Source organism: Suncus etruscus, chromosome X (genome assembly GCF_024139225.1).
Source record: "Suncus etruscus isolate mSunEtr1 chromosome X, mSunEtr1.pri.cur, whole genome shotgun sequence".
Lineage (NCBI taxonomy): Eukaryota > Metazoa > Chordata > Mammalia > Eulipotyphla > Soricidae > Suncus > Suncus etruscus.
In genome coordinates, this window is record NC_064868.1 from 68,639,846 (window position 1) to 68,663,064 (window position 23,219).

General features: G+C 34.4%; 2 protein-coding genes across 2 annotated transcripts in view; one reads left to right on the forward strand and one right to left on the reverse strand.

Moving 5' to 3' along the window:
- Nucleotides 1–23,219, forward strand: part of DIAPH2 (diaphanous related formin 2) — a 370,213-nt gene that overhangs the window by 278,676 nt on the left and 68,318 nt on the right. The window contains exons 23-24 of the mRNA XM_049766649.1: nt 786–910; nt 18,495–18,659. Of these exons, the coding sequence (XP_049622606.1) occupies nt 786–910; nt 18,495–18,659 (290 nt within the window). The remainder of the gene's footprint in view (nt 1–785; nt 911–18,494; nt 18,660–23,219) is intronic.
- Nucleotides 5,203–7,391, reverse strand: LOC125999371 (ubiquitin-conjugating enzyme E2 C-like). Its single transcript, XM_049767435.1, is given in 3 exon segments — nt 5,203–5,230; nt 6,902–7,262; nt 7,265–7,391. Coding segments are annotated over 3 exon segments (516 nt in total).

The following is a 23,219-nucleotide window of genomic DNA, read 5'->3' on the forward strand; positions in this document are numbered from 1 at the left end:
GTAGACCTTGATTTGTATTTTGTGCACAGTGTTAAAGTGAGTACATTTGTTTTCCATAGAATTGACTAGTTATCACAACACTACTTTTTGAAGAGGGTATCCCTGCTCAATTTCGTATTTCCTCCTCCTTATCAAAGATTAGCTGATTGCACATGGGGGCCATTCTTGGGACTTTCAATTTTATTCCTGTTTTTATAACCAATATCATGCTGTTTTATTTACTACTGCTTTATAGTATAATTTAAAGTTGGGGAAAGTGATTCCTTCTACCATCTTTTTTCCCCAAAGAATGCTTTAGCTATTTGTGTACTTTTATTCTTCCAAATAAATTTCAGGAGTGTTTGATCAATGTATTTGAAATATGTCATGTATAATCTTATCTGGATTGCATTCAATCTGTACAATGCTTTGGGAATTATCACCATTTTCATTATGTTAATACTCCCAGTCCAAGAGCAGGGTATAGGTCTCCATTTTCTTGTATCCTCTTTTATTTATTTTTTTTTGGGTCAGAGCAATGGACTTCATTTATTGAAGGTAGGGACAAGGCATATAAGGGTAAACTTTAGGAGGGAAACAATGTGGGTAATAATACAACTTATGCATTACAGCAACAAGATGGTATGTGAAGACAACAGTTACAAGGTACATGGCACCATTGATTTGGGTGGTGTGCAAAATAGCGGTTACTTATTTTAAAGACAATAATTTTATGATTAAGATTTCAAAAATATGTTATGGGGTCAGAGAGATCAAATAGTCTAACCACTTACTTTTCTATTTAGTTTCAGCACAAATTCTAAAGAGTAACCTTGCAGCAATGGAACAACAAATTGTTAATCTAGAACGTAATCTGAAGAAATTTCCAGATGCAGATAATCAACATGACAAGTTTGTGGAAAAGATGACAATATCCTTTATTTATTTAAATCATTTTATATTTTATTTTCTGTGTTGCCTTCTATATGTCTACCTACTTATTTTTTTCCCTTTATATTCCTTTCTACCTCCTCTAGAGTCAATTCTAAATTTACTATGCAAATCACATGCCTGTAGGTAATTTTATGGAGGTTGCTTTTTTGTTAGCCGCAAAAATTCTAGTTCATATTGTTTTGAAGATGACTGGGAGTGATATGATATAAAAATGAAGCTATTTCTCAAAGGAGAACTTTGAATGTCCACAAGATATCAAAGGTATGAGACACTAATCTAAGTATTAATGTCCAATGATGAATTGCCTAAAACACTTGATAAAGAAGAAAAATAATTGTCAGAATTTTATATTTTTCCATTTATCTATGCTTGGCATTTTCTAATGTAACATATGCAGGCCAGAGCGTTAGCACAGCAGTAGGACATTAGCCTTGCAAGCGGATGACCCAGGACAGATGTGGGTTTGCTCCCAATCATCTTATATCATCCTAAGGAAGGAATGATTTCTGAGTGCAGAGCCAAGATTAACCCGAGTGCCACCGGTTGTGCGCCTCACCCCCCCCCCAAATAAAATAAAAGGTAACACGGGAATTTTCAAGAGGATGATTCATGTCAGTAGGTTGAAAGAATTGTTAGCATCAAAGTAAAAGCATAAATAAAGAGTTTGAAACTTAGGTCAATGGGATAAATGTTTTTGAAATCCCTATTTATTATAATATATTATTATAAAATAAATCGTAAAATATATTAAAGATTTACTTGAGAAATAGTGCATGGCTTGAATTTTAAATGTTATTGCCGAGCATTAAAACTGATATTATGTCTTATTCATGTTTGCAAAAATTAAAACCATATCCTCCTCTATGTTTTAATACACATCTTAAACTTCAGATTGATTCATCATTTTATATTTATAGATATAAGTGCTCTGAATTCTTTATTTGAAATTAAGTAAACTCCTTGAATAATTACTGGTATTCACCTCATTTAAAGATTAAATCTATTCCTGTCTTTCTTCTCTGAAAACATTTTCTTTCACTGCCCAAATTAAAGGTAAATACTGAGCTTTAGTAACTTACAATGACATTTATGTGATTTTTTTCAGGCTTTTCTGTTCATGAATTAATATTATGTTTCAAGAGCTCCTTTAATGGCACTGAGTGCCTACATAAATAGGAATATCAGAAGTATATATTTGTGCATTATTAGAGCCATAAAATCCTTAAAAATTAAATGGAAATTTAGAATTGTACATATTGGGATTTTTAATATGAAGCTATAATAGCTTTTAAATTGCTGGTTAGATTTTGCATTCAAATATTTTTTGTTGCACAGTGGCTAAAGAAACTACCCACAGTTTTTATCTTTTTGTTTTGGTGCTTTCTTCATATAACACATAATTTCTGATGCCATGTTCTCTTCTCTTTTTTTTTTTTTTTTCAAAAATTTCAACTTTTTCTTCTAAAGTTGAGCTATGTCTCTACACAGCAGCTTCAAAAAGTAAGAAGTCTTTGTTGTGTATTTTTAAAAAATAATTTAAACCTTTTATGAATTTGCTGTGGATTACTTATTTTTATCTCTCTATTTAGGCAGGTAATTAAAATTTAAAATGAAAAACACAGCATTTGGTATCTGCCTATGACAGATGAATTATTATTCTTCATTTAAGTGGCTCTAAAATGTGACTATTTGCCCATAATGGGATTGAAAACTGTGTTAAAATGTGTGGGACTATTACATGTATGTCATATTTTATACAATCAGCAATTTATTATAGAGGAAAAAGTTAGAATATCCAACTTAATTTATGGGGAACTTCAAATTTATAGAATGTAATGATAGAGCTATTATAATTTTTTTCATGCATTGAAATACTGAGAATTTTGAGGTTCTAGAAAAAGGAAAATGCATAATTATCATAGATCATAAGACATTTTCATATAAATAATTTTAATGAGTATTTAGGTTCCTAAAAATTATGTCTCCACTATTTTCTTCTTATTTTGAGGGGAGCATACCCTCCCAAAGGTGCTCAATGTTTACTCCTGCCTTAGTGCTCTCTGAAGCTAGGGATCACATCAGGGTCAGCCATATGCAAGGCAAGTTTTTTAACCTTGTACTTTTCTGTCTTTTATTATTTTGTCCTACTCTCTGGAATTGCACAAGAGAATATTTTACTCTTAGATACTTGCTACTGTTTTAAAATTAGAAATATAGTTGTTATTCTATAATAGAATTCATTATACTTGAAATTTTCAGTGCATTCTCTTTCCTATCAATACATTATTTTGCTCACATCACTGACCCTGAAAATGGACTAAGTACTTAGCACAGTTGTGGGAGCATTTGCCTTAAAAATAATGTTACCCAATTCAATCTAACCTATTTAGAGGTAAAAATGATTAAAAAACAAAATATACAAACAGTGCTGATACATATTTGGGCCTTCAAAACAATATCAACACCATAGGTAACAGAAATGTTGGGATGGTCCTAAAACTAAGTACCTAGGTTGAATTTAGTTTCCTAGTGCCCCCCTTTGTTCACCCTTGCTCTTTAATAAAATAGAGTACAAAATATGCATTGCCAGATTTTACAACAGTGCATAAGATAGAAAGCTTGACCTCAAGCTGTTGGCATCTGACATTTGCATGTTTATTTGTACTTCTATATACCCATGGTCAAGATCATCTCTAGTATGTTAAAATAATATGCTTACCATATAATTTTACTTAGAGTGGATGCCTACCAAGCAGTGTTCAGGGATCTCAGGTAACACTCCCAGTAATATTCTAATGGCTGTACCAAGGATTCTGTGCTGCTTAGGCCCTGCACGGGTGAGGAAGGAAAAATGGGATCTAGGACCACCCTGGTGGTGTTTGGAGTCTGTTGTCTGGGATCAAACTATGTCCTATATGCATTACACTTGTGCTCCTGATCTGTCTTACCAGCTACTCAAGAGTTGTCTTAAACATTGAACAAATAAATATCTGATCTGAGCTCCTAATTAGCACTTCAAAATTCTATTGTTAAACAGCAGTAAACTGTAATTCTAGTCAGAAAATATTCTTCTCATAAATTTTCACCTTTAGGTAACAATAAATCTCCTTTGCAACATACTTATAAGTTGCAATCAGTTTTAGAGTGGGAGAAATAGACAGCAATTAGGGCACTTGCCTTGGGCAAGGTTTACCCAGGTTTAAATCTTTGCAAAACCATATGATCCCCCAAGCCTACTTGGAGGCACAGAACCAAGAGTAGACTCTGAACACTATTAATATGGCCCCAAGAAAAAGGCTAATCAGTTGTAGGACAGCTAATTCATGCCTGTTTAAGGTAAGTATTATATTATTGACCAAATAAGTAAATTAATATTTTCACAAAATAGTAAAACAATGCACAAATAGTTATATGTGGTGCCAGTGATATGAGTCATTATCAGCTACATGCAAAACACTTTTTTTAGCTCCTGTACTATCACTCTATCACTCTGGAGCGTGTTTTTAATAATGATTACTTAAGTAAATTAATTTGTTGCATGTAGTTTCAGACTAAATTTTGAAAAAGTTAGATCAATGTCAGAAATAAATACTATTTCCCTGACAGAAACTTAAATTTATATGTTCCAATTAGAAAGTTTTTTGTATGAGATTTCTAGAGTTAACTCATTCCTACTACATAAATTAATCAAAACATAATAAATCATGGAAATATGTTAGGCACCTTTCTTTTGTCAAAATTAAGTAGATGGTATAATGGAATATTAGACTTAATATTAAAGTTTTCTATATATTTAGTGAACAAATTAATGCATAATTTACATTCTTACATTCTATTTGAAGGATATGGGAATGTATAATAAGGTAAGAGTTCTCTTTTATTAGGTGGAGGTAAGGCCAAACCTGATAATGTTCAGGCATTACTCCAGACTCTGCACTTAACAATTACTCCATTTAGTGCTCAGGAGAACAAATGGGATGCCAAGAATTGAACCCTATGCTTTGCTTGTGGCAGACCTGCATTCAATTGCTGGAACCATGTATAGTTTCTTAAATTCCTTGGGAGTGAGTGATCCCTGAGCAAAGCAGGGGTGTGTCCCCCCCAAATAAATTAAAATTAAGTGTATTTTCCTTATATTTATTGATTAGACAGTATAATATGCAAGAGTTAGGACACAAAATCATTATTACTTCTTTAAGTTCTACATAGATTGAAGAAATGATTTCAAAATGATAAGGACAAAAGTAAATATAAATTTCTAAATGACATCTATATCTCTTGTATACATGGAACTTCTCTGAAAAAAAAAGGAGACATTCAGCCATATGAATTTTGAAACCTTTTTCTTGGAGGGTGTAAGAAATGGGCATAGTTAATGATTCTCAATGCCTCTGCATTTAGGAAACACTCCTGGCAGTGCTTAGCAAACCATATTTAGTCCCAGGGATTGGACTCTGCTTGGCTACATGCAAGACAAGTAAGTGTCTTCCCCATACTATTGTATCTTTTATATACCTGAAGTCATTTTTTTATTTGAAACTTTTTTCTTTATTTAAACATCTTGATTACATATATGATTGTGATTAGGTTTCAGTCATATAAAGAACACCCCCTTCACCAGTGCAACATTCCCTCTACCAATGTCCCAAATCTCCCTCCAGCCCACCCCACCCCCACCTATACTCCAGACAGGCTTTTCAGTTCCCTCATTCATTCACATGGTTATGGTAGTTCTCTGTGTAGTTTTTTCTATAACTGAACTCACCACTCTTTGTGGTGAGCTTCATGAAGTGAGCTGGAAGTTCCAGCCCTCTTCTCATTGTCTCTGAAGATTGTTGCAAAAATGACTTTTATTTTTCTTAAAACCCATAGATGAGTGAGATTATTCTGCATCTCTCTCTCCCTCAGACTTATTTCACTCAGCATGATAGTTTCCATGTACATCCATGTATAGGAAAATTTCATGACTTCATCTCTCCTGAAGGCTGCATAATATTCCATTGTGTATATGTACCACAGTTTCTTTAGCCATTCGTCTGTTGAAGGGCATCTTGGTTGTTTCCAAAGCCTGGCTATTGTGAATAGTGCTGCAATAAATGTAGGTGTGAGGAAGGGGGTTTTGTATTGTGTTCTTGTGTTCTTAGGGTATATCACTAGGAGTGGAATAGCTGGGTCGAATGGGAGCTCAATTTCCAGATTTTGGAGGAATCTCCATATCGCTTTCCATAGAGGTTGGACTAGACGGCAATCCCACCAGCAGTGGATAAGAGTTCCTTTCTCTCCACATCCCCGCCAGCACTGATTGTTCTCATTTTTGGTGATGTGCGCCAATCTCTGTGGTGTGAGGTGGTATCTCATTGCTGTTTTGATTTGCATCTCCCTGATGATTAGTGACGAGGAGCATTTTTTCATGTGCCTTTTGGCCCTTTGTATTTCTTTTTTATCAAAGTGTCTGTTCATTTCTTCTCCCCATTTTTTGATGGGATTAGATGTTTAAAGTAAACTTGGTTAATATAGAGGACATTGGATGGAATAAGGCTATGCCCTAAATAAGGCTATGTTTGGCTGATGGATATTAGCAAAGAAAATACTGTACAAAAGTATATAAAAACATAATTCTGCTTTCTCCATTGAAGACATAGCTGATTTCACGTTATGCCATGGAAGATGATGATCAATCATCTTCCATGGCATAACGTGAAATCAGCTATGTCTTCAATGGAGAAAGCAGAATTATGTTTTGTGCTATGAAATTATGAAATTGTGCTATGCCTTTCAAGTCCCTACCATTAAATTTACTTTTTTCCCTCCCAAATAATTTTTAATATAACCATCAAAAAAGTTGAACAGACATAATTGAAAATGAACAAGAACAAAACAAAAATGATACAAGTGAAAACATGGAATCCTATACATAGAGATAGAGACAGAGAGACACAAATGTAATGGCTGAAAAGACAGTAAAGACGAAGATAGAGGAGGGGCAGGGCAGAGATGGTCCTTCTGTGAGGGCTCTTGGCTGGACACCTGCTTCGAGTAGGTTTCCTGCAGGAACTTCTTCAAGGTCGGGGGGTTTTTCCAAAGCTCTGCAGAATGCATGTTCAAGGGGCTGTCGATGTTGGGTTCTCCTAGCAGGCTCTGGATGGACAGTAAGATGGTCCTGACATCGTAGAGAGCAGACCACTTGTCTTTCGGGATGTTCAGAAAGATGTTCTCATGGATGTCCACATTGGGGTAGTAGCAGGGTGTGAGGAACTTGACTGTGGGTGTGTTGTAAGGATAGCCACTGGGGAACTCCAGGGAAAGCTTATACCTCAGGTCTTCATGGCCATGAGGGTCATCAGATCCTCCTGTAGACTGTTTCCCACGAGGCTCCGGGCAGCTCCACCACTGGGCTCAGCTTCTTTATGGGCAGCGGCGACACTGGTAGCAGTGGGATCGTGGTTTTTGGAGGCCATCCCAGCGATGCTCGGCAGAGAGAACACAGAGAACAGGACTGCAACTGCCGAAATTTACTTTTTTCAAAGAATTTTAACAACCTTCCTTACAATATTTTTAAAAATATTTTGGTAAAAAAGAGATGCCACAACTGATATAATGCTTGGCTTGCATGTGACTGGCCCAGGTGTCACAAATTAAAATGAGACATTCCTAAAGGTCTAATCTGGATAGTTTTGATAGATCTATCATTCAAGGTCTTAAAAAGTAGTGAAAACCCAAAGATGTGACAGCAAATTTTACTCACATTGACTGTGTAAATAATTTTGAACAATTACCATTGCATATGTTTCTGATATTACCTAAGGTCTAGCTTTTAAATACTTAGTCACCTCTGACTGTGAAGTTTCATGAAAAAATATTTGGCAACAGTAAAGGTTTTCTGAATATACAGAGGTCAAAACAATTTGAAATCAAATGTTTAATGAGTTTGATATATTTCTAGAATTCTTATATGAAAATAAGTCAAAAGAAGAAAAGTTCAAGACACTCTGATCTGGACAAATTCTTTTATTCAATGCCTCTATTTTGTTATAAAAGAATACTGAGAGATAGTACACCAAGAAAGGCACTTGCCTACTCGAGTCCTACCTGTGTTATCCTTGCATTCACATGGTTTCCTAAGCCTCTTAGAAGCTAGCAGCTGTCGTCCCAACCTCCTCTCCCAAAAATAATTACTGAGGTAGCAATATGATGGAACACTTCAGTTAAACTCCTAAAGTTGTTACGTATGCTTTATGCCACACATTTAAGGGACTTGGGTTTGGAAAAAAATTAGTTTTTCACATATCTTTCTAAGTTTTTTGCTGTGGCCTCTTTGTTATAAAAGGCCAGTTAACAGTCTAGAAACAGAAGTTTAGTAACAAGTATATTTACTGGTATATGGGAGAAGCCAAGGAAAACTGAGTAACTCTCCATAATATCCGAAGTCACTACCTTAAGTCACATCTTCAACTAAGGACAAAAGGGTGCAGATAATAGGGTGAAATAAATAATAGACCTTAAATAGTTTCCAGCCATACAAAAATTGGTTAAGAGAATTATGAATAAGATGGATAGTGTTCAAAATTGTAGAAGTTAGAATAAATTTAGTATGTTGTCAAAAAGAAAAAATCAATATAGTTTATATGCAATAAATAAAGGATAATTCATATAGCAATATCTAACAACTGAGGAGGAAACATGTATGTCCCTGTTGAGTAGACTGAAATATTAAACATAACAGTGCTAAGTCAAATTATTATTGCCATTAATTTTCATTTTAATCAGACATTTTTCGAGAAAGTTTAGCATCTAATATTAACCATCTACATGCTTGAAATCACAGTTCTCATTGCAAAGAATTTTCAATATACATAATATATTGTTTGAATTTTTAAACAAAAAAATCACCTTAATTTTGAAAGAATATGCATGGCCTAAGATGATGTTCTTTTTGTTTATTTTTGTTTGTTTTAATGAAGTAAAATAGTTATTATTCAAACTAAATACTTAGAGAAATGTGATGGTAGAGAAAGAAATGTGTGTTCAACAGAAAACATGGGCTTTCCACAGTGGGGGAAAATCAAAATCCTCATTATTTGCTTGCTTGCTTTCTTGCTTGATTTTTTTTTGGTTTTTGGGCCACACCCGGCGGTGCTCAGGGGTTACTCCTGGCTGTCTGCTCAGAAATAGCTCCTGGCAGGCACAGGGGACCATATGGGACACCATAATTCGAACCAACCACCTTTGGTTTTGGATCGGCTGCTTGCAAGGCAAATGCCGCTGTGCTATCTCTCTGGGCCCTGATTTTGGTTTTTAGGTCATTATCAGAGGTGTTCAGGTCCTATTCCTGGCTCTATGCCCAGGAGTGACCCTTATTGGTACTCAGGTAACTATATGTGACACTAAGAATTTGAATTAGCTTTGTGGCTACATTAGTGTGTATAATATCTCCTGTACTATTTCTCCAGCCCTTAATTCTTTTACATATATATAAATAAGTCTTAAGGATATTTAACAGCATTTACTTTAATATTAGACTTTCATATTATAAGTTTCATTCTCTCCCAATTTGAATTTAGCTGTATATATTGTGTAGTTCCTGACAATTCATACAAAGGCTGTAATTATCTTTATTGGAACATCACTGGGACATTTGACTTGATTTAAATATAGTCTCACTCACCTGTGGAAATTAAGAAAAATAAAAGACAGTATGGTAATAATACCCAGATACAATAGAGATGAGGACTGGCAGGACCAGCTCAAAGAATGGTGAGTGCAGTTAGAGAAATAACTACACTAACAACTATCATTACAGTGGTAGTGAGAGAAATAGAATGCCTATCTCAAAGACAGGGAGGGGTGAGGGAGGGAGAAAATGGGGAGTATTGGTTGCACTGGTGGAGTGGGTGCACTTTTTTATGAGTGAAAGCCAACTACAAACATGTTTGTAATCATGGTGCTTAAATAAAGATATTAAAAATTAAAATCTAAAAATAAAATAAAATGAAATCTAAAGTAGCCTGTGCCATCTCCCTTAAAACAAAAGAATCCTTGGTGACTGGATATCTTGTCACTTTTTTCATGGAATTTTTTGGTATACTTTAATTTATAAAGTGGAGTGTGAGAAAGAAAAAATAGAAAGAAACATGGCAATTATCATTGTAAAGCTTCTCACCTCTTAATTTACTATTTCAGGAAAATATAAGGCAAAAAGGAATATATATATAGTATATTTAATTGTTTAATTTTGCTCTTGATAGAATCATTTATATTTACTCCTTTTTAGTTGGCAAACCTATATCAAAATTATGTTTAAAAAAATTACAGTACTATTTCCGTATTTGCCAATTATGGTGGACTTACCTTTTTTAGCCAAAGCAGTGTCCTAGAAATGTGATATATTTCTTTTTTATTATATAACACATTTTTATGTTATTAGATATCCTTTATTTTGGTTAAAATTCCCATGGGTATAGAGCAAAATGCTTTTGAGTTGACAATACTAAAAACTTTATAATATTTGATTCAAACCCAGAGATGATGTTTGTACTAGAAATATTCAAGTAAAATTAGTTTCTTATTCATGATGTTGCTAATTGAACTGGGAACTTAATTTGTAATATTAATGAATAGACAGGTATCATTTTACCACCTAATTTGTACAAATTAACAAACATTTAACCGCAAAGTTATCAGTAATATGGATCTTGTGTATATAATGTAATGTAATGGGTTGCGCCAGCTACATTTCAGTGACATATGCAATAAATCTTTTCCAGCCTTTCTATATCACATATTCTTTTTTTACTCTTACTTATACATCAAAATGTTGTTTTCTTCTAAAAAAAATCTTCTTAAATGATAGTGAAAGACCCTTAAAATATTCTCTGACCACTAGCATATTTCTACCATCCTTCATCTTGTTTGATTTTCAGCCACTTCCAGCAGTGATTTACTCATGTCTCCACTTTAATGGATCTGGCATTGCTCAGAGGACCATATGGTTTTCAGGGGACTGAATCTGGGTCATATGCATGCAAAGCAAGCTTCTTATTTATTGTATCTCACTGGCTACCCATGTCCTAAATTTTTTTGAGGTCTGAGGGAAAGATCAGGAAGGCTAGAATACTTTTCATGCACGTTATTGGCCCTGTTTAATCCTAAACATTGACATGTGCTCAGTAATAAGTGCTGATCACAGCCAGATGTGGCCCAATCCTCTTCCTCTAATAAATACTTTCATTTTCTTTGTGTCTTTATTAAGAGGAAAACTTAAAATTCCTAGAAACAGAATATGCTGTGCTTACATTTTTACTGTTAGCAAGTAGCAAATTTTACTAATTTCCAAATTTCTCAAACAAGATAAATTATTGTTTTATTATTATAAATTATTATTTTTGTTATAAATTGTTTTCAGTAAAAGTGAATGTAATTAACTTTAAAGTGGAATTAACATTCAATTAACATTGAAGTGGAATTATGAATTCTGTACTTTCAATGAGTGAAATGGAAAAAGTAAGTCATTTTCTATTTTATGAATATTCTTTCTATGGTTTGAATGATAATCCACTTACATAATGCTTTCAGGTCACACTGAATTATTTGTGACCTCAGAATGCAGGATAGTATGACTTAAAAGACAATATTAACCAAAATTTCTAATTGTGAACCCCTTTGAATTTACTTACACCAGAAGGTCTGGCTCAGAGAGTTTTTTTTGTATAATAAATAAGTGATCTCTCTGCTCTAGGCTACTAAATAAAATAACTTTGTGTTTTATTTAAGTCATTTGCATATGGATAGATAGTGCAGTGTATAAGGTGAAAGTGATTAGTCATATCATGTTTATTTGGTCATTTAGTAAATGGTTCACTGTAGCCTGAAACAGTTAAGACTTAAGTGGTTCTGATAATTACTGTATTCAAAGAGTTCCAGCAGAAAATATGCAAGATTTGATGTCTAGATAATTTTTGTTCATACAGGTTTGCGCTTAGCAGCTCCTTCTGTTCTTCCCTGTGTAATGAAGGACATTTATAACCCTTAAACTGTGCTATTATATGCCCTTCATTTAATTTTACTTACCAAGAACTTATATTTAAGGATTTATTTTATATTTTCATTCATTTCATTTCTTTAAAACCATTGTGATTTGCAAAGTACTTTGTAGTTGGTTTTCAGACAATGAATCAAAACCAACCCTACCACTAGTGTTGACCTCCCTCCAACAATGTTCCCAGACCACATGCCCTTGCCCCCTAGCCTGAAAATATAACAAGACCATTTTAATTTTAGATTGTTAAAGTTTTGATCTCTGGATTCCAATGTTGTTGACTTTGGCTTTAATATTTAGTTCTGTCCTTTTTTAATACCACCAATGTACCTGAGACCACATGACCCCTAATACTCATCCTTTCTTTCCTTGTCCTCATTATACTCTGGGGCAAGGGTGTGTGAGAAGCTCCATTTAAATCATTGCATTTCTGCATAAAGTTGTTTTCAATGCCACCTGTAAGTGATACTCTGTATGTATCCTTCTGGATTACTTCATTTAACATAATATCTTCCTGTTCCTTCCATATTGCAGCAAAATGCATGACTGCATCATTCCTTAAAACTATATAATATTCCATTGTAAATTTGTACCACATCTGCGTGATTCACTTATCTGTTGTTTAACATCTAGGTTGATTCAAAGTCTTAGCTATTTGCTGCAATAAATAGTGGTGTCCATACATGCTTTGGGGTGAATGTTTTTTTTATATTATCCTACATAAGAGCAATATCTACTTAACATCTAGTTAACATTCATTTGATTGTTTTGGTATCACAACTTTATAATTATAGATAAAATTTTATCTACCACCAACATTCTAGTACATTTAGCATTACAAGTTTGACCCTTAAACCACATTCAACAATTCCATTAATTTCTAATCTGGTTTCTATCAAATTTTTTACAAAAATCTATGATACAATTTTTGCTTGTTTGTCTTTTGGCCATGCCCGGTGATTCCCAGGGATTACTTATGGCTATGCGCTCAGAAATCGCTCCTGGCTTGGGGGACTATACGGGACTCCAGGGGATTGAACTATGGTCCATCCTAGGTTAGCGTGTGCAAAACAGATGCACCTATCGCTTTTGGCACCACTCTGGCCCCTGATACTTTTTAAAAATTGTTTAGCATGTAGCTTTCTACTAGAAATATTTTTTAATTTTTTGTTTTTTTGGGGGGGGCCACACCCAGCAGTGCTCAGGGTTACTCCTGACTCTGTTCTCCCAAAATTGTTCCTGACTTAAGGGACCATATGGTATTTCTGGGATTGAGCCCGGGTCCATCCTGGGTCAGTTTCAAGCAAGGGAAATGCCTTATCACTGTGCTACCACTCCAGCCTCACATTTTTATTTTAATTACTTTATTAAACATTGTAGTTACAAGTTTGTTCATAAATCAGCTAGTTATTTTTAACAAGTTACAGTTGTTCGTGATTTAGTATGACATACAATGCACAATAAACTTTAACAGTGCACATTTTTTTACCACCAACATTCCCAGTTGCCCACCCGCCCTGCCTGCCTCTGGGGCAGACATTTTTTTGTGCTTTCTCTCTCTGTAGGCATATGATACAAAACACTATCTCCTTTCACACCCAGTTCTTAGCCAGAGTGATAATTTCCAACTATCATTATCATAGTGGTGGTCCTTTCAGTGCCCTAACTGTACACCCCACTTCTAATGGTAAGTTTCCTAAGAATGGAATCCTCCTCCTGTATCTCTATTGTATCTGTATATTATTACCATATTATCATTTTTGTTTTATATATCCCACAAATGAGTGTAATCTCTATGCCTATCTCCCTCTGTTTAATTTTGCTCAGCATAACACCCTCCATATCTATGTATAAGTAAATGTCATTACTTCATTTATTCCTAACAGCTGCCTAGTATTCCATTGGGTACAAGTTCCACAGTTTCTTTAACCACTCATATGTTCTCAGGCACTTGGATATTTCTTCAGATTCTGGCTATCATAAATAATATTTTATTTTTTTTCCATAACAGTTTTGATTCTTTATTTGTGAGAGAAATATTATCAACCTGGAAATCTGTATTCAAGTAACCATTTGATAAATAATATTTTAATGTTTCAATACTATTCTGCATTGTTCTTTTGGGATCCATAGGTATGTTCCTAGTAGTAGATTTGCTGGATTATATAAAAGCTCAATTTCTACTTTTGAGAAACATCTATATTTTGAGAAATATCTATATTGTTTTCCATAAAGCCTGGGCCACTCTACGTTCCCACCAGCAGTAAAGGAAAGTAAGGGTATATGAGCTAGCAATGGTTATACTTGTTCTTCATGATATGTGCCAGTCTGTGTTGTGAGATGATTTCTGATTGTTTTGATTTGAATCTTTAATGATTAATTATGTGGAGCATTTTTTCCTATGTCTTTTGGCCATATGTTTTTCTTATTGGAGAAAAACACTGTTCGTTTCTTGGCCCCTTTTTTGTAGGGAGTTATATTTTTTCTTGCTAAGCTCTATCAATTATCAATGCCTTGAATAGCTTAGATATTAACCATTTATCAGATGGTTATTGGGTAACTAGTTTCTCCTTTCCATGTGTAGTCTTTATATACTGGTCATCATTTACTTGAGGTGCAGATGCTTCTTAGTTTAATATAGTTTCATTTGTTTATCTTTTCTTTCACTTGTGTTTAGTGATAATTCATACTTATAGATGTTCTTAGCTTCAGTGCCATGGAGAGTTCTGCCTAGTTTTCCTATGTGTACCTTATGGTTCGAGGTCTGACATCAAGGCTTAAATCCACTTTCATTTGACTTTGGTTCATAGCATTAAAGAGAGATCTGAGTTGACTTTTTGCAAATAGCTGACCAGTTTTCTCAAACCACTTATGGGAGAAGCTATCCTTGCTCTACTTAGCATTTCTCACCCCTTTACAATAATTTAATTGATTATATATCTAAAAATAATTCTCAGAATACCCAAGTCTATTCCATTGATCTTAGTGTCTGTCTTTATTCCAGTATCATGCTCTTTTAACGACCAACTTCTTTATAGTATAGTTTGAAGATGGGTAAAGTGATACCTCCCATTTTCTCTTTTCCAAGGATTGCTTTAGCTTTTAATAAAGATTTACTCATACATATAATTTTCGAGAGAGTTTGATCTATTTCTTTGAACATTGTCATGGGTGTCCTTATAGGGATTTCATTAAATCTGTACACTGTTTTGGGAAATATTGACATTTTTATTATATTAATCTTCCCAATCCATAAACATGGTATATGTTTCTATTTTCTGTGTCCTTTTATTTATTAAAACAGTATTTTGTAGTTTTTTATAGGTCTTAGAATATTTTATTGCATTTTACTTGCTCATTTATATTCTATGTATTAGTAAAAATGTCAAGTAATTGTCTTTTATTTTAGGCTCATTTTATTCATATAAGTGCCCCAGTTTCATAAATATTGTTTGAACCCAAATGCCTCAGCCATATAGGGGTATTTTATGCTTACAAAATATTTTGGTTTTTTTCTCAATATTGTTTGAAATTTTTATTTATAGAATTCATTTAATAACCAATTTTCATTTGATAAAATGGCCACATGTAGCATATCTCTTTTAATATATGAGCATGAAATATATTTTAATTTGTCTTTTAATTATTTTATTTTTAATAATATATAATTTGCACAGCTCAGATATTTTATTTACTTTGTAACGTTTACTTTCAGCAGGTCCAGAGAATATAATAGCAATTAAGGTTCTTGTCTTTGCATATGGCAGATCTTGGTTTGCTCATGCATACACTATAGGTCTCTGAAACCTCACAAAGAATGATCCTTGAGCATGATCCAGAAATAAGCACTAAGCAAAAAAAAAAAGAATGAAGCTGGGGCCGGGAAGGTGGCGCTAGAGGTAAGGTGTCTACCTTGCAAGCACTAGCGTAGGACGGACCGAGGTTCAATTCCCCGGCGTCCCATATGGTCCCCCCAAGCCAGGGGCAATTTCTGAGCACATAGCCAGGAGTAAGCCTTAAGCGTCAAATGGATGTGGCCCAAAAAACAAAACAAAACAAAAAAGACGGAAGGAAGGAAGGAAGGAAGGAAGGAAGGAAGGAAGGAAGGAAGGAAGGAAGGAAGGAAGGAAGGAAGGAAGGAAGGAAGGAAGGAAGGAAGGAAGGAAGGAAGGAAGGAAGGAAGGAAGGAAGGAAGGAAGGAAGGAAGGAAGGAAGGAAGAAGGGCCACCTAACTTTAAAATTGTGTTGTATTTCACTATTAACTGTAATGTAAGATCCCATTAATTTATACTTTGCTATAAAATTGTGTCCTCATGAAAAATAAATTATACCTCAGGTAAAGTAAGATTTATCATAATTTGCTTTTACATACAAATATATTTTTATTCTGTGTTTATTATTGAGTTGTGATATATTTAATTTATGATTTATAAAAATTTTTATTACTTTTTTCTTAGCTCATTTACTTTTCTGTGAATCATCTTTATAATTAATATTTAATTAATGTAGTAGCCATGGAAATAAAACCAGGGGATAAATGATCCAAATTTTCACAATACTTATAAACCGCTTGAAAATTTAATTTGTATTTTTAAATTTTAAGCAGTCTAATTCTATATATGTGCTACTTAAAAATAAGTTTAATAATTTATTTCTTTAAGTGTACACTTGTATGTAAAGAGAAACCTTTAGTTGAATATATTTATTTATTTATTTGGTTCAAGTTAAGATGTGATAGTGATTGTTATCACAAAATTTAATTTTACTGATATTGAAATTAATATATAATTGTTTGCTTCTGATCAGTTTTCAGAAGCATGTTACTAAAATATTGCTGATCCTGAAGTATTAGATTCATCTGGAAATTTGTTAGAATTCTCAGGTGCCTAGACTGAAGCTCAGCATATATATAGCTGAATTTTAGCTTATTCTTTTGGTACAAGGTAGATAAAACTATATATTAGAATCTTTCCTCTCTGCTCCCTCCACTCCACAGTCTCCTCCCTTTTTTGCCATATCTATTTCTAATCCTTCGTTCTTACGTCCTTTACCCTGTTCTCTTTCTTTCTCTCTTTCCTACCTCATTCTTTTTCTCCTCTTCATGTGATATATGAGGTTTTATATCATATCTAGTTGGTCACATACTTATCTATATAATCTTCATAGAATTTTGTGTAGTCTTCTTAGTTCTATACAACATAAATATTAAAGAAGAGGAAACTATTTTTATTAGTTTTGACTGCTGTTTATGAGGAAACTATTTTATTAATGCTTGATTGCTGTTTATATATACACTAAGTTGTTAATATGATGCATTTTTGTATATTTTTATTTTCTGCTGTAATATGATTTTATTAATGAATATGGATATATAAACATTATTTCTGGATATTTGGTAAATATTTCTGCCTCATTCGTTGCTTTTTAAACCTCACTTATAAAATGGCTCTCACTTGTTTTTTTTGTTTTGTTTTGTTTTGCTTTGTTTGATTTTTGGGTCACACCAGGTGACACTCAGAAGTTACTCCTTGCTCTGCACTCAGAAATCACTGCTAGCTTAAGGGACCATATGGAACTCCGGGGGATCGAACCTCAGTCTGTCTTAGGTCAGTCGCGTGCAAGACAAACGCCCTATCACTGTGCCACCACTTCGGCCCAAGGCTCTCGTTTGTTGCTATAATCTGAATTTCATTTCCTAAAGTGTAATTGCTGAGGCACATTAACCTCAACCATAACCTCAGCATATTGGCAACATTTGGAGATAACGCCATTTGGAGGTAATTCAATTCAAAACGGTGTCATTTAAGATAAAAATGAGAATGACCTTAACATGTAATAAGATGGTACCACTGCTATAGTACTGGGCTTGAAGTGAGTGCATTGCCATCTGAGAAGTCAGATTCAGTCCCTTGCACTTCATATCCCCTGAGTACCACCAGGATAATCTTGATTCAGCCAGGAGTAAACTCTGAGCACAGCTCCTCAAAGTTCATTCAGGGCCCAGATGTTACAGGCTGTAGTGCAGTTTGCAAGCAACTGAACGAGTTTCAATCCTGGTACCTCATTCATGCCAGAGTGATCTCTGAATGTAAAGCCTGGAGTAATTAAACACTGAACTATGTTGAGCCAAGAACTAACCAAACAAAAAATTTAATTAGGTTACAAATAAGTTAAGTAGTATGGGTCCTAATCACTATAGTGTCCATATATGGAGGATAGATTGACTTACACAAAAAGGCATAGACCATCATTTAAAGACACAGTGACAAAAAAAAAAACATATGTGAGCCAAGAGACCACAGAAGAAACTGAGCATATCCGCAACTTGATACTGACTTCCACCTCCTAATCTTATGAAAAATTTACAACTGTTGTTTTAAGACAGTAGTATTTTGTCATGGCAGCTCTAGAAAAATTGCTGCATTCATGTTTAGAAATGATAGTATAATTCAGTGTTAAAATCTGTTAAAATCATAGTGGTTTCTTATGAGATACAATTGAATTATGCACCTTAACTCAAAGATACAGCTTTGCGAAGAGTGCCAGAGAACAATATGAAAAACTACTCACCATGTATAACAACATGATAAAACTCTATGAGAATCTGGGAGAATATTTTATTTTTAACCCCAAGACAGTGAGCATAGAAGAGTTTTTTGGTGATCTCAGCAACTTTCGAACTTTGTTTCTGGTAAGTAAAACAACTTCAAGCATCACAAACTGTTCTTTTACTTTAACTTCTGGACCAAGCCAGACAATACAGTGGAAAAAGGACCTGCTTTGCATGCAGCAAACCTTGGTATTGTCATGGGCACTGCATATGGTACCCTGAGCAGTGCTAGGAGTGGTGTCTTAGCAAAGAGCCAAAAGAAGTCCCTGAGCACTGCTGGATATGTCCTGTCTTTTTTATTAATTTTATTGAGATAATTGTGAATTACAAATTCTTCATAGTTGTATTTCAGGCATATAGTGATAGTGAATTAGGGCCATTCTCACCACAAGTGTTGACCTCCTTCCATCAGAGTTCCCAACATGCATCCTATACATCCACCCTTAGCCACCTCATCTACCAGTATTAACAAGTCAATTTTGTGTTTATATTGTTATACTTTGGGCCTCATGATTCTATTTTCATTGACTTTGGTTTGGGTATTTAGTTCTGGACATTTTTCCACCCAATGCATCTGAGACCACTTGACCCCTGGTCCTATCCACATTTATTTTCTTTTCTCAAATTTAGAAAGACATAATTATATAAGGTAAAGCAAAATGATTAATGTTCCAAGGTTCTATTAAAAAGGTGGGAGACCCTATCTGGAAGATATAAATAAAATAAAATAAAATTTTAAAAGGGGGAATGGATGTGAGAGATGTTTTGGAGGGGGGTTGTTTCATTGTTTCTGTCTTTTATTTTTGCATAGGCGCAGTAAACATTTAGAAAATTAGAAAGGAAATACACTTGGCCTAAAAACACAGGGTGTCTTTACCCATGAAGCATACTGTCGTTCGACTGAATACAGGCTCCAGGATAACTGATTGTCCAACCCCAAGGTCTTTCTTTATAGTACCAGGAAAATTTCTACTCAGTTTCAGTTGTTGCAGTGAGCCTTCTATAATTGGAGATCTTGATTTTTCTCATATCCTAACTCGAAACCTGAGTGTCACAGAGTGTCTTCTGACTTCATCTCACTGTTAGGTGGTGAGGCAGGGAATCTGCCCTTAAAACAAGTTGTTACTGTTTCCTCACCGTCAGGGTGTCATATGAACCTATTCTGGAACACGTTGGTACCAAGGCGGCATTAGGGTCTCCCCCAAAGGAGTTTGAATCCTAGTTCTGGTGCAGAAAACCATGCCGGTTCCAAATATGAGATCTGACTTTCTGGGTTGGACAGTCAATGTCCGATCAATTAAGTCCTAAGTTAAGACTCCATGACAAATGTTCACGGTGAAAGGCATTACTATAAAATTTATGGATTCTTATCTCTTTTAAATCAGAACTTCTTTTTTAAAGAACTTCTTTCTATACATGTTTCCCTCATTTTAATGTGTCTATGCAAAACGGAACAATGCCAAATTATATATACTACTGGTGCATATGAGATTAAAGATAATAAGCAAAAAAATTTCTGTAAACTGCTTTTAACCTGACTTCGATCTGAAAGAAGACTTTTCTACTGAAATTTCCTAATAAGCAGATCCTAAAAAGGAATGGGGAAAACTATCTCTACCTATGAAAGTAAACACTAAGGATTATAGCTATTAAAATGTGACTACAGAAATATACAAAAGAATTTTATCTATCAGTATTGCCTGTGTATATTTCTATTATTGTTATATAAAACTGCTGATCTTACTGATTTGTCAGAAATTTATATACATATTTTTATTCATGACATAGATAAATTTATATCAAGAAACATAAGCTGTGCCTTGATATAAAAACAAGTATATTCTTCAAATTTAGGTATACATGTAAATTTATATAATCAAATTTTATAGTAGACGAATAATTAATACATGAATGACTCTTACTTTGAGTATGGCACACTATTATAATTTCCCCCAAGTTAAAAAATTAGCATCTATAATTATATTTTACTTAATACATTAAAATGCTATAGTGTATTAAGAGCTTTCTTTCATTGTTTATATGAGAAACTAATTTTGCACTAAGTTGACCTTGAATACCTAATTTTTTTTTAGAATGTGAGCATTAAAAATAATTATTTGAGGTACAGTAAATATCAGCATGCATGAAATGAAGGTGTGTGCCAGTTATGCTAATGAAAGATAAATTCTTGCTATATATAAGTGTTATAAAATATTTCTCCACTGGTTGGAATTATTTGGCCAGATCATAGGTTCTGATTATGACAATAATAAAAGATATTTTGAGGCCTCACCTGGAGGCTCTCAGGGGATACACCTGGCTCTGTGCTGAAAAATCGCTCTTGGCAGGCTCCATGGGATCCATATGGGATGCCGAGGATTGAAACGTGATCCATCCCAGCTTGGCCTTGTGCAAAGTAAATGCGCTACTGCTGTGCTATCACGCTGGCCCACCTGTCAGGTTTTATAAATTGCAATCAAACACCAGAAAATAGGAAAAATGTAAGATAAGCACTGGCTATACAAGCTGACCTTTTCCTTTATCTTTAAGGTTGGCCAAAAGTGGGGCCGGTGAGGTGGCGCTAGAGGTAAGGTGTCTGCCTTACAAGCGCTAGCCAAGGAAGGACTGCGGTTCGATCCCCCAGCGTCCCATATGGTCCCCCCAAGCCAGGGGCAATTTCTGAGCGCTTAGCCAGGAGTAACCCCTGAACATCAAACGAGTGTGGCCCGAAATTCCGCCCCCAAAAAAGATTGGCCAAAAGTATTATGAAAGTCTGCCTGTTATGGCCCAAACAGGAAGATCCTAGAAGCTAATGCTATTAGTATTACCTTCTGCTAGATGGTCTATTCTTCACTTTACTTCATACATATTTGTTTCTATATTGTAAATCAATATTTTATCTAAAAGCATGTCCTCATCCCTATAAAAGTCAATGGGAATCAAAATTCCCAGCAACTGAAAATACTCTTTCCAGGGGCCGGGCGGTGGCGCTCGAGGTAAGGTGCCTGCCTTACCTGCGCTAGCCTAGGAGACGGACCGCGGTTCGATCCCCCGGCGTCCCATATGGTCCCCCAAGCCAGGAGCGACTTCTGAGCGCATAGCCAGGAGTAACCCCTGAGCGTCACCGGGTGTGGCCCAAAAACAAAACAAAAAAAAAAAAAATACTCTTTCCAGCCTCTCTTTCTCTCCAGTTGCTTAGCCAGATACTCCAAGTCAATTCACCTAAAGCCCTCTGTTGTATTCCCATAATGGCTTATCTACTAACTTTGTGGGCTTATATATATTTTCATCTTAGTGTATTTTCCCCTCAACCCACTCATCTTAGTATATTTTTTTCATATAGTGTGTTGTGTCTTACCCTCAGATAATATCAACATGATAGTTATCTTCTATAGTGGATAATTCAGAGTGATAATCACTAAAAAGTATATTTGAATGATATAGTAAATTAAGAAAACAATAAATCAAATGTCCCAAGGATGAAAAAAATCAAAATATTTTCTGCCAGAGTTCATATTCTAGTAAGGAATAGCAAGCAGACTATGAAAAAATAACTAATATTGAATACCTACACACAAAAAACGTTTATTAGCAAAATGGGAGTCATTTACTCTTTTTTAATAAAGACATGATATATGACTGGGTCCAGTCACCATATGTGTTGTTTAATATTAGCAGTTAATACATAATGTTTCCAAAATTACCAGAAGCAGAAATGTGACTCATAGCTGTAATACAGATATGTCATTTCTAAGAAAGTTGCTATCAGAAATAATTGTCATCTAAGAGTTAGCCATTAAATGTTTGGAAAAACATTCACTAACCATCAATTCTTCTTATGATTGAAAATATTCCTGCGAAATAAGATAATTGGTGCAGGTTATTGTGAGGCAAAATAAATTGCTTCAAGACTGAGTTGTCTGGTATTACTTTAGGGTAATGTTTTTTTTTGTTGTTGTTTTTGGTTTTTTTTACCCAGAGGTGATTTGCAAGGGACTTTTGGCAAGTTGTAAAGGAAATTTGGTCACTAGGACCAAACCTACTACTGACTCCTGCACAAAATGAGTAAAATGAGTAAAGCTAACATGATTATAAACATTCTGAAACTATATCAACATCCAGAAATATATCCTGCCCAAACTAATAATAAGTGTCTCAATTGAGAATACTTGTTTTAGGATTATCTGGGAACAATTTCTTTCTAGTTTCTACTTGGAAAACAATATGGACATTTTCAAATTAATAATAATGTGTTTAAAATGGCTTTATTTGTCATATCAGCATATTTCCATGATTTAAATGAACGGATGGCTGTATTTTACTATAAGATATTCTTGTTCATAGGATTGGTGGACTTTTGAAATTTTTTAAAAGATAAAAACTTGAAATACATTTCATCATTTCTAATTAAGTCAACACCTAAAAATCCAACTTTTATGGCATTTCTTTTCTGTGATTTGATCTGTATATCTGACTATTTTATATTATGCATCACTATATGTATTTATTACTACCACCACTATTATCACATAAGCATGATGGTAAGGATACATCTTTTAGATGTATATAAGATGATCTATACAAGATGTAGATACAGGGGCCGGAGATATAGTACAGCGGTAGCACAGCTATATCTATACA